General features: G+C 32.3%; 1 protein-coding gene and 1 pseudogene across 1 annotated transcript; one reads left to right on the top strand and one right to left on the bottom strand.

The window, feature by feature from the left end:
- The first annotated feature begins 2,852 nt into the window (after positions 1–2,852).
- On the top strand, positions 2,853–4,075 carry LOC131628296 (pentatricopeptide repeat-containing protein At3g48250, chloroplastic-like; annotated as a pseudogene).
- Positions 4,076–10,941: 6,866 nt separating this feature from the next.
- On the bottom strand, positions 10,942–15,792 carry LOC131628291 (beta-amylase 1, chloroplastic-like). Its single transcript, XM_058899141.1, has 4 exons — positions 15,087–15,792; positions 12,789–12,999; positions 12,099–12,209; positions 10,942–11,978 (listed from the first exon to the last, which is right to left on the bottom strand). Exons 1-4 carry the CDS (start codon positions 15,686–15,688, stop codon positions 11,175–11,177), a joined length of 1,728 nt encoding a protein of 575 aa, XP_058755124.1. The 5' UTR covers positions 15,689–15,792; the 3' UTR covers positions 10,942–11,174.
- Between the last annotated feature and the right edge of the window lie 6,024 nt (positions 15,793–21,816).

The following is a 21,816-nucleotide window of genomic DNA, read 5'->3' as shown; positions in this document are numbered from 1 at the left end:
TAATTTTTAATTTTAATTTATATTAATTTTTTTGGCATGTGTTTGCTAATGTACGTATTTTTATTTTATAAACAATAATTTAATTATATAATACAATAATATAATAATATAATGAGACTATCGATTTCTTAATTAAGAATGTCCTTTTATGTCATTTTGTATTTATCAGCTAGTATAACAGCTAATTTACCAAACACTCAAATTAACTTATCAGCTACCAGCTACCAGCTATCAGCTATCAGCTACCAACTACCAACTATCAACTACAAATCATTATCAGCTACCCGTTAGTTTTACCAAACAGAACCGAAGTAAGAGAATATAGAGGATATCTATTTTTTTTACCAAAGAAATATGTAAAAATTTACAACACATTACGCGGATGTTTGGGAACCGGCAAGTAACCGCCACCTTGTATATAAAGATCACTACAACGTATTTTTTTAATACTGAGAATATTAATTTTTAATTAACGTACGATATGACTGTGATATTAAATTAAGGAGAAAATTTACCTTCAATCTTTTTACATATAATCTTTAGGTGTGATTTATATATATATATATATATATATATATATATATATATATATATATATATATATATATATATATATATATATATATATAATATATATATATATATATATATATATATATATATATATATATATATATATATTTTTAATAAAAATATGATAAATATATAATTTTCTTTTATAAATATATAACTTTTTTCTATTTTTACTTTGTAAAAGATATTTATGTACACTTTTTATATTTTCACTAAATTTTTTTCTTTAACTAATTCCAAATATAAGTTAGAATAAGTGTATAATATCGTGCTTCATTTTAATCCCTAAACTTTTTTTCCCTTACTTATAGATAAAGTAAGATCAAGGGAGTCTATATGATCAAGCTTTACATAGAAAAATTAGATTAAATTTTGAAAATATTGAGGGTTATACCGTCAGTTTGAAGAAAAATAACGCATCTATAAAATGTGGACCCTCTAATATAGCTACGGTTATAGGATGGACCTTGTAGATTGACCTGCTATAAATGTCAACAAGTTTTATTTTCTTTATTATCAATTGACATTATTACATTAAGATTTAATGATAGAGAGATTAATAGAATAATTTATTATTAGTTAAATGAATTTTATTAGTATTTTGATGTATGGGAGTTATTTTATATCAGAGCTATTCTACTGGGTAAGAAACTAAACACACGAAGGCAAAATGTTTAGTTAGAAAAATATATAAACGTGGCATGGGGTGGGTTTAGTGTAATTCTTGTCATTCTTCTATTTGTTCCTTCGTAACAAATAGTATTTTCCTTTATATTATGATGTTTTCTAGAATATTTTTTAGGATAGTTTGGACTTTAATTAGTTATTGGGTCTTTAGTTACTATTTACTACTACTATATAGGTGCTCATTGAGAGATGGGAAAATAATCAATCAAATGAAAAAGTCTTTTATTTCCTTTAATTCTATTTTGTTATTTAAGTGTTCTTCCTCTTTCTAGTTAAAACCCTAGATTATAGCTTTGATAGGAATTGCTTCCTATCAATTGGTGCTTTCATCCATGTACTCAAATCCTCCTATGGATTATCCTTATCACAGACCTTCATATCATCCATGGAGTATTCCTCCTACCTATCCCATAAACCCTTATTTTATACCTCCTACCACATTTTCATTTCCATCTTTTCCATGAGAACTTTTTACACCATGTTACTCTTGTGTTGGATCATCATCACCAAGTTTGTATCCAAATCATGGATATTCACCACCTCCACCTAACCCTAACCCATATTCATCCTACTCATCATCTCCTTATTCATATGACTACAATAATTATCATCAACAACTCCAACCAACAAACACCTCTTCCACAATTTGTCATCAATATCAAACACATTCTAGAAATAGAAGAGATTTTGATATGTATCTCCAAGTCACTCATCCCTCTTTTAAGAAAAACTCAAAACAAAATTCACAAAAACCTTCACATACACCCTTCTCTCTCAACACCAAATCCACACCTTATTCTTTCCCCATATCAAAACCCACCAAAAACCTTTTGCCACACAGATCTCAAAGACCTCTGATCTCATCGGAGGCCACAACATCAATGAATACGTCGTCGTTTATGGACAAGCAGATAATGGATCTGAATCTCTCTCACAGATCTCCCGCTCCGTCCACCAACGATTTCATTGACCTACTCAAGCTTCCTCGTCACCACGAGCAACAAGTACTTGAAGATGATGATGACAAACAACAACACAAAGAAATTTATTCATCATTCACTCACAATAACGGAATCAGAAGTGACGATATCGTTCCTAGCTACGATTTTAACCGATTCGTTCACTCCATGATTTTTCCCCCAAAAACCCAAACCCAATCCCGGCGAACATGTCCTCACCAGAGGCAATATCTCTTCCCTCATATTCTTCAACTCATCACTCGCTACCCGAGTTCTCGCAACTCGGAACCAGGTGACTCATTTGTCTTCTTCCTCCATTTCACTCCCCCTTTTCAATCGCTCTCACGACTCATTCTCTTCTCACAACTCTCATAAAAACTCTACTTTTCTTCCAAACCAAACTCCATTTTAGAGCTTGTTTTCTTAAACGACTGGTTCGAAGAGGTGGAGAAGAAGTTAGAAAATCATCGTCAATCATTAACCCATGAAACTGTTGTTTACGTTTTGGAGCGATTGGATAGAAACCCAGTTAAAGTTTTTTCCTCTTTCAATTGGGTAAGTGAGAGAGAATGGGTTTTATCGAGTTCTTCACTTTATAGCTTAGTTCTTAGGGTTTTAGCGAGTAATAAGAAAATGAAAGAGTGTTGGATCACTCTAAGGACTCTGAAGGAGAAAGGGTTTTACCTTGATGAAGAGACCTATTTGACAATTTCAACAGGTTTTAAAAAGGAAAAACTGAATAGTGATGTTTCAGCTCTTTCACATTTCTACAATGGCATGATTCACCAAAATGCTATGTAGAGTGTAGTCAAAAAGGTTGTTGGTATCATTTTAGGGTCTGGTTGGAATGATGATGATAAGGTTGAGATCAAACTTTTGAAGGTTAAGATTCAGCTTTCGGATAATGTTGTGATTAGGGTTTTGAGAGAGGTTCGAAGTTCTCCTTTAAAAAGGCTTACAAGTTCTTTCATTGGGTTGGGAAGCAATATGGTTATCAACATAGTACAGTGACTTACAATGCAGTTTCTAGAGTTCTTGCTAAGATGGAATCGATTGAGGAGTTTTGGAGTGTTCTTGAGGAGATGAAGAGTGTCGATCATGAATTTGATCTTGATACTTACATAAAGATATCGAGACAGCTTCAAAAGAATAGGATGATGGAGGATGTTGTGAAACTTTATGAGCATATGATGAATATTTCATATAAGCCGTCGGTTTCGGATTGTGTTATACTTTTAAAGAGCATCTCAGGAAGTGATAAGCCGTATAACATCACGTATAGTCAAATTATTTTCTATCTTTGTAAGACGAGGAGGTTCGAAGAAGCGCATAAGGTAATCGAGGAAATGCAACCTTGCGATTGCAGGCCTGATATCAAGACTTGGTCCATCTTGATCCAAGGGTACTATGATGTCGGTGAACTAGACAATGCGTTACTTAGTCTCTATAAGATGATGGAAACAGTTATAAGTTGCAAAGGCCATCAAAATGCTAACTTGTTTACTACAAATCTGGATTGTTCCCCTTCTCCAGGGACTGTTACTAATGAGTCCTATAATTTTCCCAAATGGCAATAGGTTTCTTTTACAGATTCAGAGTTTATTGCTGGTAATGAATATGATAATTCCTATTTGAGCTACTTAATATTGGTTAATCATGAGAAGGTTGGGAAATTTCTGCAACTGATAGCAACATTCATTGGTGGTTTTGTGATAGCATTTACCAAAGGGTGGCTTCTTACTTTTGTTACTCAATGGGATCCGGGAACAATATCTCCACTCTCATATTTATTTTCGAACCTTGAGGACAAGGTTCATGTGAACCCCGCGCCAATGATAGGGAGATTAATAGAATAATTTATTATTAGTTAAATGAGTTTTATTAGTATTTTGATGTATTGGGAGTTATTTTATATTATGATGTTTTCTAGAATATTCTTAGGATAGTTTGGGCTTTAATTAGTTATTAAGTCTTTAGTTACTATTCACTACTACTATATATGTATCTATTGAGAGATGAAAAAATAATCAATCAAATGAAAAAGTATTTTATTTTCTTTAATTCTATTTTATTATTTTAGTGTTCTTGCTCTTTCTAGTTAAAACCCTAGAGTATAACTTTGATAGGAATTGCTTGCTATCATTTAACTTTCCAAATCTCAATTAGATTAATTAATTTAATACGCAAAGTTAGCTACATAAATTCACATTTGATTAGGCACCTCTCAACTTTTCTCCTCTCAACTCTTTTCATTCTTTCATAGTAGGGGTGGTTTTTGGCCATTTTTGGCTAGAAATCACCCATCAACTTTCGTCGTCTTGTGCGGTGTTTGTTGGTTTTCCTGTCTTAGTACGGTATTTGTTGATTTTTCCGTCTTAGTACGGTGTTTGTTGGTTCAGATTGACATATTCACTTCAAAATCATTGCAGGTCTGAGGAAGACCTGCGCGTCAATGTTGCAGATCCAGAAGTATGAATATTTTGCTGACTTTTATTGTCATTTTTGTAGGCACTTTTATGTTGCCGTTATCTGCTATTAACCTAGGTACTGCAAGATTGTTTGCAGATTCACCTTTTTCAGTTTTTAGCGATCTTGAATTTGTAATGATGATGTATTTTTCAATTTGAATGAACGAATATTTTTTAGTAAAAAAAATACTACATTTAAGCATTTTATAAAAAATATTTACATATGGTTTAAGGATAGAAGTTACAGTAGTTAATAAACCAATTTTCTTAATATTAATTTAAAAGTTGTGTTTTTAATGTCTTAAAAGTTAAAGTTATACATTATTCAACATAAAACTCCATTTATTTTCCTTAAAAAGTGCCACAGGTGCCCTTGTCGCTGCAATAATAATTCCAAATACTGAAGTGTCATAAACAATTGGAGTTATTTTATATTGAATACTGAAGTGTCATAAACAATTGGAGTTATTCTATATTGAATTAGAAACTTTTATACATTCTTTTTCCACTCCTACAAAACGTAAAATATACCAGTTTTATCTCTTTTGAGTGCTATTTAGGCTCTGTTTGTTTGGTAAAACTAACTGGTAGTTGGTAGTTAATGACTGATAGCAGGTAGCTGATAACTAATAGCTTATAGCTGGTAGTTGATAAGATAATTTGAGTGTTTGATAAATTAGCTGTTACACTAGCAGATAAATACAAAATAACACAAAAAAACATTCTTATTATAAAATGTGTGATTTATTTATCTTATCATATTATATTATAAAATTAATTTTTATTTAATATTATACCATAAAAATACAACAAAATTTTTAATTTTCTTCGTCTCAGTTAATCTCATTAATTCTTCGATTATGTTTCACTAACTTGGGAAATATTAACACTATTTCAAAATTTATTGTATAATTTAGATGTTATTAAAAACATTAAACATTGGATCATAATATATATCCTAAGGTAAAAGCTAATACTACATTGAAAAGTAAAAATTGATTTTTGTTAAAATAATAAGAGTATAAATGCAAGAAAATGTCACAAGTTAAAAACTACAAATTCAATAGCTACTTCAAATAGTTTTTAAAAAAAAGAAGATAGAAGCTAGTAAAAAAAGCTAAAAGTTAAAAACAGTTATCAAACAGAGCTTTTTTTATTTATATAAGCTGAAAAACTAAAAACTAAAAGTTAAAAACTCTTTCTATAGCCTTACCAATAATATTCTTAATTTTGAGTTTAATTGTATGTGTTTTATATCATAATCATTCAATTTATTATTTTAAAAAAAACTAAAATAAAAGTCAAATATTTTAAACCAATAAATGTTTGTAATTAATTGATAGAGTCAAACTTTTTTATACACGTATTTTAAAGAAATTTTTTAATGTTTTAAACTTTATTTTTCAATTTTATTTTTAACCTTTCCTGATTTATTATGAGTGTACCCTACAAGACATTTCTGATATATAATTTTTTTAGAATTTAACCAGAAAAAACTTTAAGAAAATTGTGTTTGAACTTGTTTTAGAATTTCCTGATTTATTAATATGTACCTTTTTTTAAAAAATAATATGATTATCTTAAAAGATATATCTTCATTTATTATGAATAAAAACAATCATGTGTTTACAGTTATAAGTTTTAATAATATAGATTGGAGATATTAGAATTAGAAATAAAATGACTCTTACGTACTTGCTTAGATACAAATACAAGATCAAGTGGAAGTAGTAACAAATTAATTTTGGATTGTAATACTAAAAAATGTGGGTGTGGATTCAAAATTTTACCAACACTATGATCATCGTAATAATTAGATGTCGATAATACTAAATAATAAACATCATAATTGTTAGATAGTAATAAATATCATAAACATTATGATTATTAGATCATAAACATCATAAGATAATTAATCTAAAGGCCCACCACAAAGTGAAGTCGAATACTCAAAACCAGTGTAGGCATGAGCATCGGTCGGTTATGAGCGGTTGCGGGTCCAATTTGGACCAATCATGTAAAACCGAATTTCTCAATTGTAGGCCCAATTCCGCCCAGGCCAGGATTAATTTAATCGGGTTTCGGTTTATATGGGTTACGGGTCCTGATGGATGGGTTGGTTCGGTTTTGGGCCACTATAAAATTGAGTCAAAATTGCATTTTTTTTTAATAATATATACTCTTTGTTCTATAATGGCCAAAAATGTTTTTTTTTAATTTTTTTATTCTTTGTTCTATAATGAATTTAAAATAGAAAATAAATAGATTTTATAATTTGTTTTTATTTAAACATAGATTTTATAATTTGTTTTTATTTTGTTTAAATAAGTTCAGCAGTCCAATTAAGACAAAAACATATATATATAAAAATTTAAATATATATATATATATATATATATATATATATATATATATATATATATATATATATATATATATATATATATATATATATATATATATATATATATATATATATATATATATATATATATTGGTCTGCTTGCTTAATTACAATTAAGAATTTAAGAAGAGTGTTTAGTGGTAAATAACATCCACACAATTAAGGTTAAGTAATTAAAATAAAAGCATCAATTAAAAAATGTCCAACATCTATCATAGACCTCATCGCAGCACACCAAACTGTAAAAGAAATAAATTTTTTAATTAGAGTATGAAAGAAAATCATTAATAGCAAATTTAAGAAAAAATCAACAAACAATTAATATATCTTCAAACTCACCAATTCCTCACTAAGTAACAACTGTAAAGTAAGTAAGATTCTTCTTCTTTCAAGAACCTTTATCCTTCCTATTTGTTCCACAATAAACATCTCAACACAATTAATAAGTTGTTTGAGAAATAATTTATTGAAATATTTAGAGACACAAATTATACTTACTTTGACTGCATAAACTAACTCCTATGTTCATCTTCTTCTAATCCCAGGAAGCTTACTTCTTTAAATTACACAAACACTATCATTTATTCTTCTTCCTATATTTTTTGTAATTTGTTAAACATCATAGAAATCAACAATGGCAAACAAAGGAACATCATAAAAATCAACATTGTACCTGAAAAAATAATTAGAAATTAATCACTCAATTTCCTTCTCAATGAAACAATAGCATTGTATTGATAAACTCTACAATGTAAGAAATTAACCAGTTTTCAGTGAAATCAAAATCCAGCAACAAACCATATTGTTTTCTTCACGGATGACGCACCGACATTATGTGATCACTACACACAAGAATAAATCATATAAGTGAACACTTAGGGAAACATGGAAAAACAAGTGAAATAATAATTGTCATCCAAGGTAACAACTTGTGGCCAACACATAAGTTTGTGAGCAAAGCAAAGCTCCATCAACAAAAAACGTGTACTGCATTTGAAAAAAACTATACAGTAAGTATATAGCCACCATAAATAAAGATAAAAAAATTCAATGATAAACGTCCAAAATAACAGGGACTGGTTTTAGAATACCTAAGCTGCTAAAATATAGAGAAATTTCCAAAAGAACCACATATGCAGCAAAATAACACCATATACTAACTCAAAAACTAAGCATATCCAAAAAAACCAAGTAGGCCAATGAGTCTTGTCTTAGCAAGTACTCCAAAATATCCAAAAAAAATCATATCACACTGTAGTGGAAAAATTAAACAGAATAAACTGATTGCTACTAGAAGTGATTGAGATGATATAGAAACAAACACTAAATACCTTACGCTTTTTCAATCACAACATGTAGGTTGTGATTGAGAAGATTGACTAAGTATAGTAACAGATGGTCCAACTCCTCCTGAAGTGGGTGAAACTTGATGAAATTCTAGAAAAAAAAATGTCAAATAGAACATGTTAAAATACATATGCAACTCAAAAAATCAGAATACAAAAAGTGTGAATTTCAATATAAAATCAGAATACCTGTAACAATGTTTCCAGATGTTTCAAACTCCTATTGGACATTCAGTTCTTTAAATTCTTGAGCGAGAGAAGGCATCAACCAATTCTGAGTGCAAATCAAAGCCTCTGCCATATCTGGATTTAGACAACTCCTAAAAGTGTCTAAAATTCTGCCACCAGTGCTAAAGGCACTTTCAGATGCTACAGTTGAAATAGGAGTAGCAAACACATCCCTAGCCATGCTTGATAAAATCGGAAACCAAGAGGAGTTTTGTTTCCACCACACAAGTAACTCAAACTTATCGTCTCCGTCAAAGTTATCTTCATCCAAATACCTCTTAATCTCATTTTTCTGATCTATTGAATTTTTCTCTTTCAAGTAACTCTTAAAAGCAATACTTCTGGCCAAATGTGTTGGTTGCTCTGCTGAAACGCTACTTCCTACAAATGAACCCCCCGATGAACCAATAGATGATTGCTTAATCCTATTCTGTTGGCCATGGGCTGAAGCATACCAATCATATATTTTGAACAGACTTATCTTGACTTTAGACAAAAAAAATTTACCAACTTCACCTTGACCATCATTGTACATTTCAAGGAAAACATACTCCAAATACCTCAACTTATAACAGGGATTAAGAATTACACCAAAATAAATCAGTTCATTCATGTTCAAAACATTTCCCTAATATTTTTCATATTTCAGTTTCATATCCATCCATATTTGACGCCAAACAAGACTCTAAAAGGTTGCTGCCCCCAAGACTCAAGATTAAACCTATGGCTTGCTGCCCCCAAACTGGGTTTCTTCTGTAGATGCATCTACGGAATGATCCAACATTCTATTCTTCCGTAGATGAATCTACGAAAGGTTATGAAATCTCTAAAACGCAACAATGACATTTGGTCAGTGTTGCAGAGGGTTAAAAACTTCATTTTGGTGGCTTGATCGTTTGTTTTACACATCAAACACTACATACATTGTTTCTACACAATATTTATAAAACTACCCAATCATTTCTACACCTAAAAATCAAATTCAAACTCTATTTCAAAAACTCTAAAATAACTCGAAACGTCGAAAACTTATCCGATTAAATTGAGTTTGGAAGTTGTTGGAATGTTTTGGTAGTTGATGTTGACGTTATCGGCCGAGCTTGAGAGGAAGAAAAAAAGGTTTTTGAAGCTTGATGTTTGAGGTTTAGAGACTGAAGAATGGGGGAGAGGAAGAGTCTGATGCAAATATAATATCAAATGCTTCCGTAGATGCATCTAAAGAAGCTTTCGTTTGTACATCTACGTAACAAAACAACATTTAATAAAAAAGAAAATACTTCCGAAAGTATAACTACAAAAACATGGAATATTTTAGACAACTCGCATAGTGTGTGAGAGATCCAAAGAATGGGGTAAGATATTCTCACAAATTAACTCATTAGCACTTTTTATTTAGAGAAAACTAATAGAAAAATTAATCATTCGCACTTTTTTAATTGGCTCATATAGCATTCGAATGTGTAAAAAGTGAATGACTCTACCTAATTTCGTAGTTGGGTATTTTTAGACGCGGTCTCTAATAGAGGAGCTAGTGGATAGACCAGTTCTCATGCTTACAAAGTCAGATACACATCTAGAGGCTTTAGTCTTAATGAAATGACAAGGGTGAGACACCTTTTTATGCTGGAATTGTTGTTTATGAAATAAATGAGTTCTAAAAATATCACACGAAAATTTAGAATATATAATCCAAACCTCTGTTAAGTTTTTTTTGGTTGCATAAACCAAATTCTATAATCTAAACCCATGTGGAGGAATTCTTGAAATTATTCGAATTCTATAATTTAGAATCATGTATAGGGGTTTTTAAATTCTTTGTAAGGTCTAAATTGCTCTGATGTAGATTAGAACGGGCAAGAACTTTATAAAATATTATGTTTGATTTATTTGCAATTCACATAAAAAAATATAATGAACTTTTTCACTCATATCCAATTAGAATAAACCCTAACCTAATTGTGGTTTACTACAACAAAGAAACTTGTTGTCATTTATTTAGGATCAATTTTAATGTTATTGTCAAATTTAAAGTACCAACAAGATCATATGAATTTCTGTCTCAACCACTACGACACAACCACTACGACACAAGAAAGGTATCATTGTTGAGTATTATCGTTTGTCAATCAACAATTATGGACAATGTTGGAATTATAATATCATTTTCTGGACAATGTTGGAATTATAATACCATTTTCCCTAAATCGTAGATTTAAGAAATCAACAATCCATGGACTAAAAAAAATAAAGAGAAAAGTCAGTATATTATGGAAACATTAAAGAAAAGAAAATAGCATTTCATGTACAATAAGCACTAATTATGCCTTATAAGTTATTGTAAAGGGTTACAAATAGAAGTTTTAAAGTGAAAGTAACAAAATGAAGTAAAATACAACAATAATACAATATAAATTTATACAATCTTCAGCCACAAAATTAAGCTGATGGTTCACTAAAACTCTCACCGCCTAATTGTGACTGTTTCCTGACCCTATATATCAAACAATTCTTAGTGCATCATAGCAACAGCTTCTTGCACAAGAGGCTGTGTAACATGCACAAAATGCTCAGCTTCTCTCTCCACTTGCTCCCAACATTTATCAGTACTTTTTCCTTCTTTCATCTTCTTCACAAATGCCACAAACTTTCTCCAATTATCAGGTTGAAACAAATGTTGGTTCATCCTCAGGTATGTAAATGCACACATCTCTGTGTCATCCGAGTTACCTTCGACATTCAACTGTGACGCCTTTAATATCTGCTCGTGTGCATGTTCATCATACCGTGGCAGTGCATTTTCGCCGGCAAGATGAACCTGTGCCTTCTGGGTGGCTAAAGCCACTTGATTCACGAGCTTTTCAGGTGCGCAAAGTGCATCCTGTGGCTGTTCGTGGTCACGCATCTCAATACATGTGAAGTTGAAAACAGCACCGTGACGTGCCAACATTTGAGCAATTGGGAGGTAACCATCGCGTTTACGGGTGTTGTAGTATCCTGCAGTTAGCTCAGGAGCATGAGACCTTGTACCATAGTGCCAATGAATACCGGCAACTTTTACCGATATCTTAACTCCAGTATTGTCAAAGATTGATTTTGTTGATGTGAGAATTCTCTCACCATGTTCCAACAACATCTGAGAGTACCATGTGAGGAAAAATTCACCATATTCACTATCCCAGCCTCCACCATCTTTGCGGAAAAAGTTAGTATCTTCTGGCCAGTTGTTGTATTCACCTGCATCAGTTGGGCCTGTGCTTCCCCAGTTTGACTTATTAGCAGCTTCAGCTGCAGCTTTTAAACTGCTCAACATATACTGCATTGAAGTAAAACTAATAGTATGAGAAACAAAAAGCAAAGTGGTACTTGAAAAACAACTAAAAAAGAAAAAGAGTTCAATAGGGTAAGGGAAAGACATAGAGATAAATAAATATACCTTGTCAAAGCATTGGAAAGCACCAATTCCTGGGAATTTCCATGTCCCATTTTGCTCTGGGTATGATGGGTAACGTAACTCCCCAGCCGGTCCCATTCCAACTTGGATTTCCTGAATGGTACCAGTGATCAGAAGTTTTGGTAAGAAACTACTCTACAATGTATCACAAAAGATAACATGGCATAAAAAATGCACTTAGTGACAAGTGTATGTTTAAAAGTGTATGTTCAGAAATCACAATGTGAAAGTACTTCTTTTGAAGTTTCAAAATGTACATTTTTGTCAAAACTGTGATACTGCCAAATTCATTGTCAGACCAATGGTCTAAGCCACAATGAGTCACTTTGATTTCAAAGATTTCTTGTTCAATGCAATTACAAAACTTCTTTTTTATTTTCTATTTCTAAATTTGCATATAATAATCAGTGAAAACTTTTAATTGTTTTGAAAAACAAGTTACAATGGACAAATAAAAGGAGTTTGATGAAGGTGGCATTGTATTGACACTTTGATTCTCATTGGTAGTCGCATTCGGTGTAAAACTAGTTTACACTTTGATAGTAAACATCATGTTTTCTTAAAATAGACATTTTTATAACTTCAACTAAAAATTGAAAAGAAACAACAAAAACAACCCACATAACTAGAAAAAAGTAGGTAGAATTGTAAACAATGGGGAAAGATATTTACCACAATGGTATCCCCAAGAAGGTGCTTGAAATTGTCTCTAAAAGCACGCATGAAATCAGCATAACATTGAACTGGGGTTCTTCCCTTAAGTACTGGCAAAGTATCACATCCAAGTGATATATATTCATAGTTTCTTCTTCCCCATTGATCAGTATATGCAAGATCAGGATCTTTATCAATCTCCTCCACAGCCCATTTAGGCAAGGGAATACTGACACACATAACATCAACATATAAGCCAATAAACAATACATCATGGGTCTAAACATAGATCAATTTGAAATTCTTTAGGATAGGAGGCGCTTTTTACATTTACTTCTTACATTTTCTTTTTTTATTTTCTTTTTCTGAAATTAAATTTGTCTTCAAGTTTTTTATTTTTTTTAATAATTTGTTTTTAGCTTAGAAAAATATTTTGGATAAATTAATTCTGACTCAAACATAAAAGTCATAAAGTATAGCTGCACAGATCACAAAACAAATTGAGATATTGGGTCCACTAATCTCAACTAGCTAGTCCATTTTTGTGGCAATGTGGATGTGATTCATGTGAATTGCTTTTAGTCTACTATTACGTAGTTGTGGCCTACTTTTCCATCACGAAACCAAACAAACACTTTATTAGAGATCACAAATAAAAACAAGACCTGTTGCATATTTAAGACGCCACTTCTATTTTTCTTTTGATAATATAACACGCCACGTTTTACCATAATTTTAACATTTATGCAAATATTATAAAATTGATTTATAATTTTCATGTATACATAATATAATACAAACAGTTTCAGATTACAATAGGCAAATAATTGAAATAATAGTAAAATTCATATTTCCAAATTACAATTCTCAAGATCCAATTCCAATTTTTAACTACAAGTAGTAAAAGCTACATTTAGAAGCAATGTGAAAAAAAATACAAAGCCCAACCCCCAAACACATGATCTCTACATCTTTCCATCACAAAACCACACTTTAACCATATTTTTTTGGCCTTAAACTCACACATCACATGTTCACATTATCAATTATAATGTTCTAAGAGCAACAAATTATTACAAAAAATATATGTAAAAAATGATTAAAATCAAGAAACCCCTAATATTAACAGACATATACAATTCTTATAGAAAAACTTTACGAGGCTGCATTACCACATCAAGTATGTTTTAATTTGAAAGAAGTTTTTCTAGCTTATGATCTTGTTTGAAATCTCTCATGAACTTTAAAAAACAAAGGGGACCAAATTGGTAATTTTTCTCCAAATTATGTTAAAACTCATATCAACTCAAAAGCTCCAAATTATTAAATCAAACAAGTATGTTTTAATTAAAATACTAATTACTAATGCTTGCTTGATTACAAATAAGAATTTAAGTTGTTAAGTTTAAAATCCTAATCATATTTTAAGCAGGTTTGACTTCTTAGTCATGTTCTTTTATTCTTAAAAAAATTGGAATTAGTAATGGCACAATTTTTAATATATAAATAAATTGTTATTTTGTTTATTGTTACGTCTTCGACACGCCAACACCACGCCAACACGAAGTAATAAAAGATTATACTCCATTAGTTATGCCATATGATTACTGGTTTTTTTCAGTTTCTTTTTAGAAGTTTTATATTTAAAATATAATAATTAGTTATTTTCAGTTTATTTTTATAAATTAATATTTAAAAATTTTACAATATAAAATACAAAAACAATTTATAGTTTATAAAAAACCAAACTAATCACAACACTCCATATTTTTGGGATAAAATCAAATATTTTATACAAACAGCTTACAATATTTACATTGATATATTTCTTAAACATTAGAACTATTTTTTAAAATGATTTAAAGATAAATAATAACATAAGAAAATTCAACATATATAATCATACCAAAAAACATGTAAAAAATATCATTATCACAAATTCACAATATATACACATCCAACTAAATCATCTTCTTCACTATGTTAATCTAAACTACATAAAACAGAATCATGCTAACAGTAATGAGTTAGACATTTGCATAAAGTAACTAGAAATATTACTTTTAATTATATATATTTTGCATTTTATATTAACTATATTGGTAAATAAATATATATAGATACTTGATAATATTCTAATATTCTCGCTTTCAATTGTACGCTTTTGTTAAGATGCTTGCGAATCTGTCTTTCTCATCACTATTATCAATTAAAATAAAATAAAAAATTTAAATATAATAATTATCTACTAGCAGAAACTTATGCTAAATATTTAATTAAAAAAAAGGAAAAAAAGACGAAGAAAGAGAGACTCACGTGACAGAATCACCGACGTTACCACCGCATTGATGAAACGACATAACCGCCTGAACTTTAAGCCCGTGCTTCTTCGCCATTTCCATAAGCTCATTATAACCGCCCCAATTATATTCCCCCGGACCTTCTCTCTCCACCAACCCCCACCACACATCCATCATAACCCCTTCCACACCAGCACTCTTCAACGCTGCCATCGCCGCATTCACCGCCTTCTTCCTATTCACACCGTTCCCCATACTCACACTATCCAACGGCATCATCACATAAACCGGTACTCCGCTTCCCTTCCCTTTCTTCGATCTCGCTCCCGATACATGCTCCTTCTCCACCGCCGTTTCCGCTTCCATCGTAAAAGCTTGACACGCTACGTTCAGATCTGGCCGGGTTCCGCCAAGTACCGGCGATCTAATCGGACTCATAGGAGGTGATAATCCGTCTGCGATAACATCTGACCTACTCGCTTTACAACTAAGATTCATAGCTGGTGTTTTCCATACCGCCGCTGCGTTCAACTTCGCCGGTGCCTCTCCGCCAGTCGATTCAATCGGTACCGGAGTTCCAACGAGGCTCCCGATCTGATGAGTCATACTCAAGGCCATTCTTCCAAAGAAGTATAAGTATAAATTAAATTAAAAAGTGATTCCGCTAATAGTAACTCAATTTGCAAATTTTCCGATTCTCTTGTAAGTGATACTAATAGTGAGGGAAATGGAAAGTGGAGGAAATGCGGATTTATAAAGAAAATTGAGGATAAGGAAAAAAAACTAAAATTTGTGATTGGCCGTTTGTTTTACGACACGTGTCCTAGTGTTGCGTAGCGTAATTGTGGTCGGTTGAGTAAGGGAAGGGAAGGGTTGCGATGGTTTGATTGGTTGAGGGAATGAACGGTGAGATTGGCTTTACGCGTGAAGCTCCGAGAAAGCTCCGCGAAACAAGGGACACGTGTAGGTAAGTGAAAGTCACGTGTCGTGATTCGCGTCGGTAGATTTGGTTATGTACGAGATAATCTAAGAGAGAGAGAGATTTGAAAAAGAAGGAAGAGTCATGGGAGATTGACGATTTGGCACGTGTGTTGTCATGAAGTTGTATACATGCGAAGAGATCTTTTTCAAGTTTTTAATTCATTTACCATGATTTGTTATTATTCTATTTTGTCTATTTTCCTATACTCATGCCCTTATCCATTGTTAAAAATATCCGTATATACTCTCACCTATTTCATAGGGGTGTAAATGAGATGGGTCAACCCTCAAAACCCAGTCAAATCCACCCAAAATAAAAGTGGGTTGGGTCGAATAATTGGATGAATATGGATTTCAAAACTAAAAAATTTATTAAAAAAAATCAGATTTCGGGTAAAATCCAACTCAAACTCAAAAGATCCATTGACTCACTAATCAAATATTTATTATTACAATTAATTTTATTCTCTGAACATTTACTATTTTAGTGAACCATGACATTAATTAATTTTGAATGTTTTACTTTTTAGTTATTTTAATGCTAATACAATTTTATGCCATGCAACTTTAATTTGTTGCTAGTATTTTATGATGATATTCATTAGTTGATATTATCATTTATTATTATATAATGCTAAAAGATACTAAAAATAGATTATCTAACTTTTTTTAAGAAAATACAAATTTTGATAAACTTATATGAAAAAAATATGATGACTCATCATTTATTCTTTTAATGTTAATAAACAAAAAAATTATTTGACAACTCACTATCCAACCCAACCCAAAAATTAGTGGATTTGTCCAAATCGGCCCATTGATTTAACGGGTGATTAATTTACATCACCTAAACTGGAGTGTTCAATATGGATTAGGTCATGGATTTGGTCAAACTCAATCCAAATTGGTCCATGTACACCTCTACTATTAAATACACGAAATTTTATGTCCTTCTTGGTTTATGTAGTAATTCGTTAAATTTTGTGTTTAAAATAAGGGTCATGCTAACGAATGTCCCAGGAGTACTGGTTAACGATTTCAAATATATAAAATATATTTTAAATGAATCAATAATTTAAATACAAGCATTTTTAAAAAAAAAACATACATTTATTTTATATAAAAGTCAATTATTTTAATTTTCATTATATTTAATACAAATATTTAATAAATAAAATATACTATTTTAAACTCTTAACTAGTGTCCCTAGAACACTCGTTAGTATTGTCCTTAAAGTAATTGTTAAACTGAGTGAAGACCATGAAAATATTGTGGTTAGTGAGTTAGATAGGTTAGTGACTTTAGAGCCTTTGTATTAGTTTTAAGTAAAAAAAAATATTGATCAATTTGGTTTTGACTTTTAATGTCATTTAAAATTAAATTAAACCAAACTAAATCAATTAATTTGTTTAGTTCGATTGGTGGATCCGAAAATGAAACACTTGTTTCATTTTCGAAGATGTAACATTAATCAAAAGTAATAGTTTATGAATGTAATGAAAATAACACAACACTATATATGGGATGTCAAGAATGATGTATTGCTTATACTTTATTTTTTTTGGATCAGCAAATAAACTTATCATTAAAGAAAGGGAAAAGTATGAACTTAAGAGTACTATAAATGAAGAATAGAATGCTAAAATGAATACAACTAGAAGAGGATAAATCATTCACTAAAGAATGCCAAAATGAAGAAGAGGAACGTTACTTTTTGCTTGCACATTCTCTGCACCCATTCTCCTTATATATGTCGTCAGACATTAAATTTTTCTGTTAGGAAATTTCATTCTCTTGCCTCTCCTTGGATCCATGATGTTAGGATCTATTGTCACCTCTCCTTGATTGCTTCCATGTTGTCCTTTTCCTTTATCAGAATTAGTTTGCCAGCTCATGACATTACTTCCCTCGTTCACAAGGGACCTTGTCCTCAAGGTTCGGATAAAGGACCTGAAAATCATTCCAGTTTTCCCATGTGACTTCAGTTGGCAGCATTCCTCTCCACAGCACTTGAACTTGTTGAAGTGGTTTGCCATTTTGGATGATAGTGGGGTGGTTGAAAATAGCTTGGGGCAGAAGTAACAAACCCGGTACAGTTGTGGTCAGAGGCCCCCGCCATATACAACTTTGAATGGTGTAATTCCAATACTCGTGTGAAATGAAGTCTTGAACCTTAATCTGCCCATGGTAGTAACTTGGACCAACACGAGGAGTTTGACTCGTGAAAAGTCTAAGATACAACTCTAAACAAACAGCTTCAGATTGACGATCTGTCGTGTTCATAGCCAGTGCTGTACAACTGAGTTTGAATAAATGTTGCCAAAATTGGCTAGTAAACACAAGATCCCGATCAGACACAGTCGTCTTAGGGAACCCATGAAGTTTTACCATTGTGGGCAGGAAAACCTCTGCAACTTTGTAACTGTTATAGTCAGCCTTGAGGGGAACGAAGTGAATTTGGATTAGCGATCCACAACCACAAGACTCACAGTATAACGGTGGCAGTCCCGAAATAAAATCCATCGCAACAAATCTTCCCAATTTTTGTGGACTGGGCAGAGGTTGATGTAATCCAGCTGGTAATGTTGTTGAGTGTTTTGCTTGTTGGCATATGTTATGAATTAATAATGTAACTAAATGGAATAGGAAATAAGCTGGAAATTGTACTTTAATCACTGCAATGCAACAGTACATGGAATTTAAGGAAGGATCTAGAAAAGCATAAGCTTCAGCAAGGGAGAAGGGAGTCAGGTTTCCACCATTAAATTCCACAACTAATTATTTGTGATTCTCTTCCTATTTAACAAACCCCTCAACGTACTTTCTGTTACGAGTTTGCACTCTCATTCCACGTCCTTGCTCCTGGATTTCAGGATCATTTGATCTCATCATGAGAATTGGTTATGGTAATATCACTTTTGTCCTTATTCAAGCGAATCAAGCATTGAGACACAAACTCCCTGATATCTTTGGTCATAGACTCATAGTGGTCCAGAAAACTTGAATCGATATGCGTGCTTTGAGGTATAACCAACCGATTCTTCCAAAATAACATATTTTGCTTGACCTGATAGTGAGGTGACAGACAGGTGCCCATTAAACATGATTCTGGATTTCCGCCAGTATAGGATCCTCAGTCACTGTTGAATGAATGATAGAGACCAGTTGCAGCGTGTGTACCGACAGAGCCAAATAGAAAGAACGCGAGAGGCTGTCAGCTGCAATATTTTACACTCCTGGTTTGTACTCAATGGTGAAAACGTAGCACGGAATTTGTGAAGCCAATGCTACTGTCCTGGGGTTGGAATAGATTGTTCAGTAAGTGATTTAAGATTGCGTTGATTCATTTTGATGACAAACTTGTGGCCAATCAGGTAGTGACGAAATTTGGCCAAAGCTTCTGTTATACCATACAGTTCTCGGACATAGGCTGATTGTTTTGTTTTCTTGGGCAGTTTCTTTGAATAATATGAAATAGGATGGCATTCCTGACTAAGGACTGCACCACTGCCTGACCCTGAAGCATCGGTCTCTAATGTGAGCTTGGACAGCTTGGATTTTTGATTTATTCATCTCCACCTCTTGTTTGGATATAGTACGACCAAGGTATTCCACAGCAGTGAGGCCAAAATAGCACTTAGAAAACTTAGCAAACAACTGATGATGTTGCAATAGCTGTAATACAACTTCTAAGTGTTGCAAATGCGAAGACCGTGAAGGGCGATACACAAGAATATCATCGAAAAACATCAATACATACTTGCATAATTAGTTTTTGAAAACAACATTCATCAAGAATACAAACCAAACCTCATTCTGCAAAAATTTCACACCCAATACAAGGCTACCAATCAACCTGACAGAGGCAACAGACCCCCGAAACTAAACAACACCCTAAACAGCATAACAGCTATAACAGTTTCTTGCACCCATCAGTTCCAACAAAAACATATTCTTCCAGCAAAGCGGTTGCCTTCCCGCGCCAACAGCTACAGCAAAAACACCGAACACACGCAGACAATATAACTTATAAGAGCATAAAACCAAAGGCCAAAAAAACCCATCTAAACAGCAACCTCAAGAAGAATATTAGCAACACCAAAGCTGCAGAACCTCAAGATGAATTTGCAACACCAAAATTCAAAATCAATTTGCGCAGACAGCAACAAACCGGAGCTGCAGAACCTCAAGATAGATATTTACAACACCAACAGATCCTGAAATGATCAAAACAATAGCTTCGTTTGAAACACTTCAAGCACTCCTCATCTAGACCACTCTCTGGTTGATGATTTGACCAAATCGAAACCAACACCTTCAGCTTGAAACTTAAGGATATAGTTGTTTTGTATTTGATGCTGCTTGATTTAGTTTTCAGCCAATTCCAAGAGGTATTTTTTATATTCCTTACCATCCTGTCTCCAAGCACTTATTGCGGAATAATTGACCGTTTCTTACCTTCCAAAAATTCCATATGCAAGTGAACCACAATTTAAGGCCACATCTCTTACTGTCATGTACCTAAGCCAAAAGTAGGGTCTAACACTGAAAAGCTCCCAAAAGCATGTTGCCCCAAAGAAACTATAAATTACAAACATACATTTGAATTCTATTTGCTACTGTAAAGCAAATTATACTAACATAATGCAATTGAATCATACATATCAGTTTGACCTAAGATTGGAAGAAAGAATAAATGTGGTAACCAGAAGCAGCACTTTTGAAAAATGAACTAATTCATGTAGAGCTTAAGTTAAGTTTGAGAGTCTTCCAAGTTTCTAGAACCCACTCAGTTCCAGTTGCTAAACAAATATCGGTGCATCCAGACTCATGTAATTTCTGAGTTTAGAATAACATATACTATAGATTATATTTGAATCACTACATCAAATACTAGTGCAAGCAGAAATAATAAAACTGACTCAATAACATTCTTTTACAGGACAAAATCAATGATTTGCATTGTATTGAACCTCATTTGTTTGCCTGGAGAATATGAACATTTAAAATAGGCCACGCTTATCAATCAAAGAAGCATATGATTATCGATGTCTTTTGAGATCTTCTGATAAGCGACGACGGTTCATCTATTCCTCGACATCACGGCTTCGAAGTTCCATTTCGAGGCTCCTGTAAGCAACGTGTAACAAATGTATTTAATTTTGTTATGATCTTAAGGAAGAAATATATTAGAATACAAAGGAGAACCATAAGTAAGAGAATAACATTCTACCTTTGTTCGAGACCTTGAAGAAAATTCAGAAGGTTTGCAATGAGGAGTGTGAAAAGTGATATTCCCAATCCAATGATAGTCATTCTGAAGATGGCTTCCCATACAAATTGGTTTGAGGACAGGTATAGGTATCTTGTTAGAGTACTTATTTGCTGCATTAAATAAGGCGAATAATAGGTAAGTGATATGAATTACAAATGAGGGAAGAAAATAAAGGAATAAAATGAATACCTGAAATCCCCAAAACAATGAATATAGATATTTGTTGATGACACTGGTTTCCATGCTAAGCGGTATAGCATTAACATAAATGCCATAAGAAAAAGCATCAGACGTGACATTCAAGCAATCTATTGCACCCTGATCACCTCTCCATGCAGCAAATTTACCCGGCCAATTAGAATTGCAATCAATCGAAGTCTTGCACATAGATAAATCAGCAAGATGGCATGCATCTATCAAACATTGTTCAACCCTCTGGAAAAAAAAAGGTAATCAAAGTAGTTAGCAAATTATAAGTTATAAATTATT

Source organism: Vicia villosa, unplaced genomic scaffold (assembly GCF_029867415.1).
Source record: "Vicia villosa cultivar HV-30 ecotype Madison, WI unplaced genomic scaffold, Vvil1.0 ctg.000441F_1_1, whole genome shotgun sequence".
Lineage (NCBI taxonomy): Eukaryota > Viridiplantae > Streptophyta > Magnoliopsida > Fabales > Fabaceae > Vicia > Vicia villosa.
This window is presented reverse-complemented; position numbering and strand designations above follow the sequence as displayed.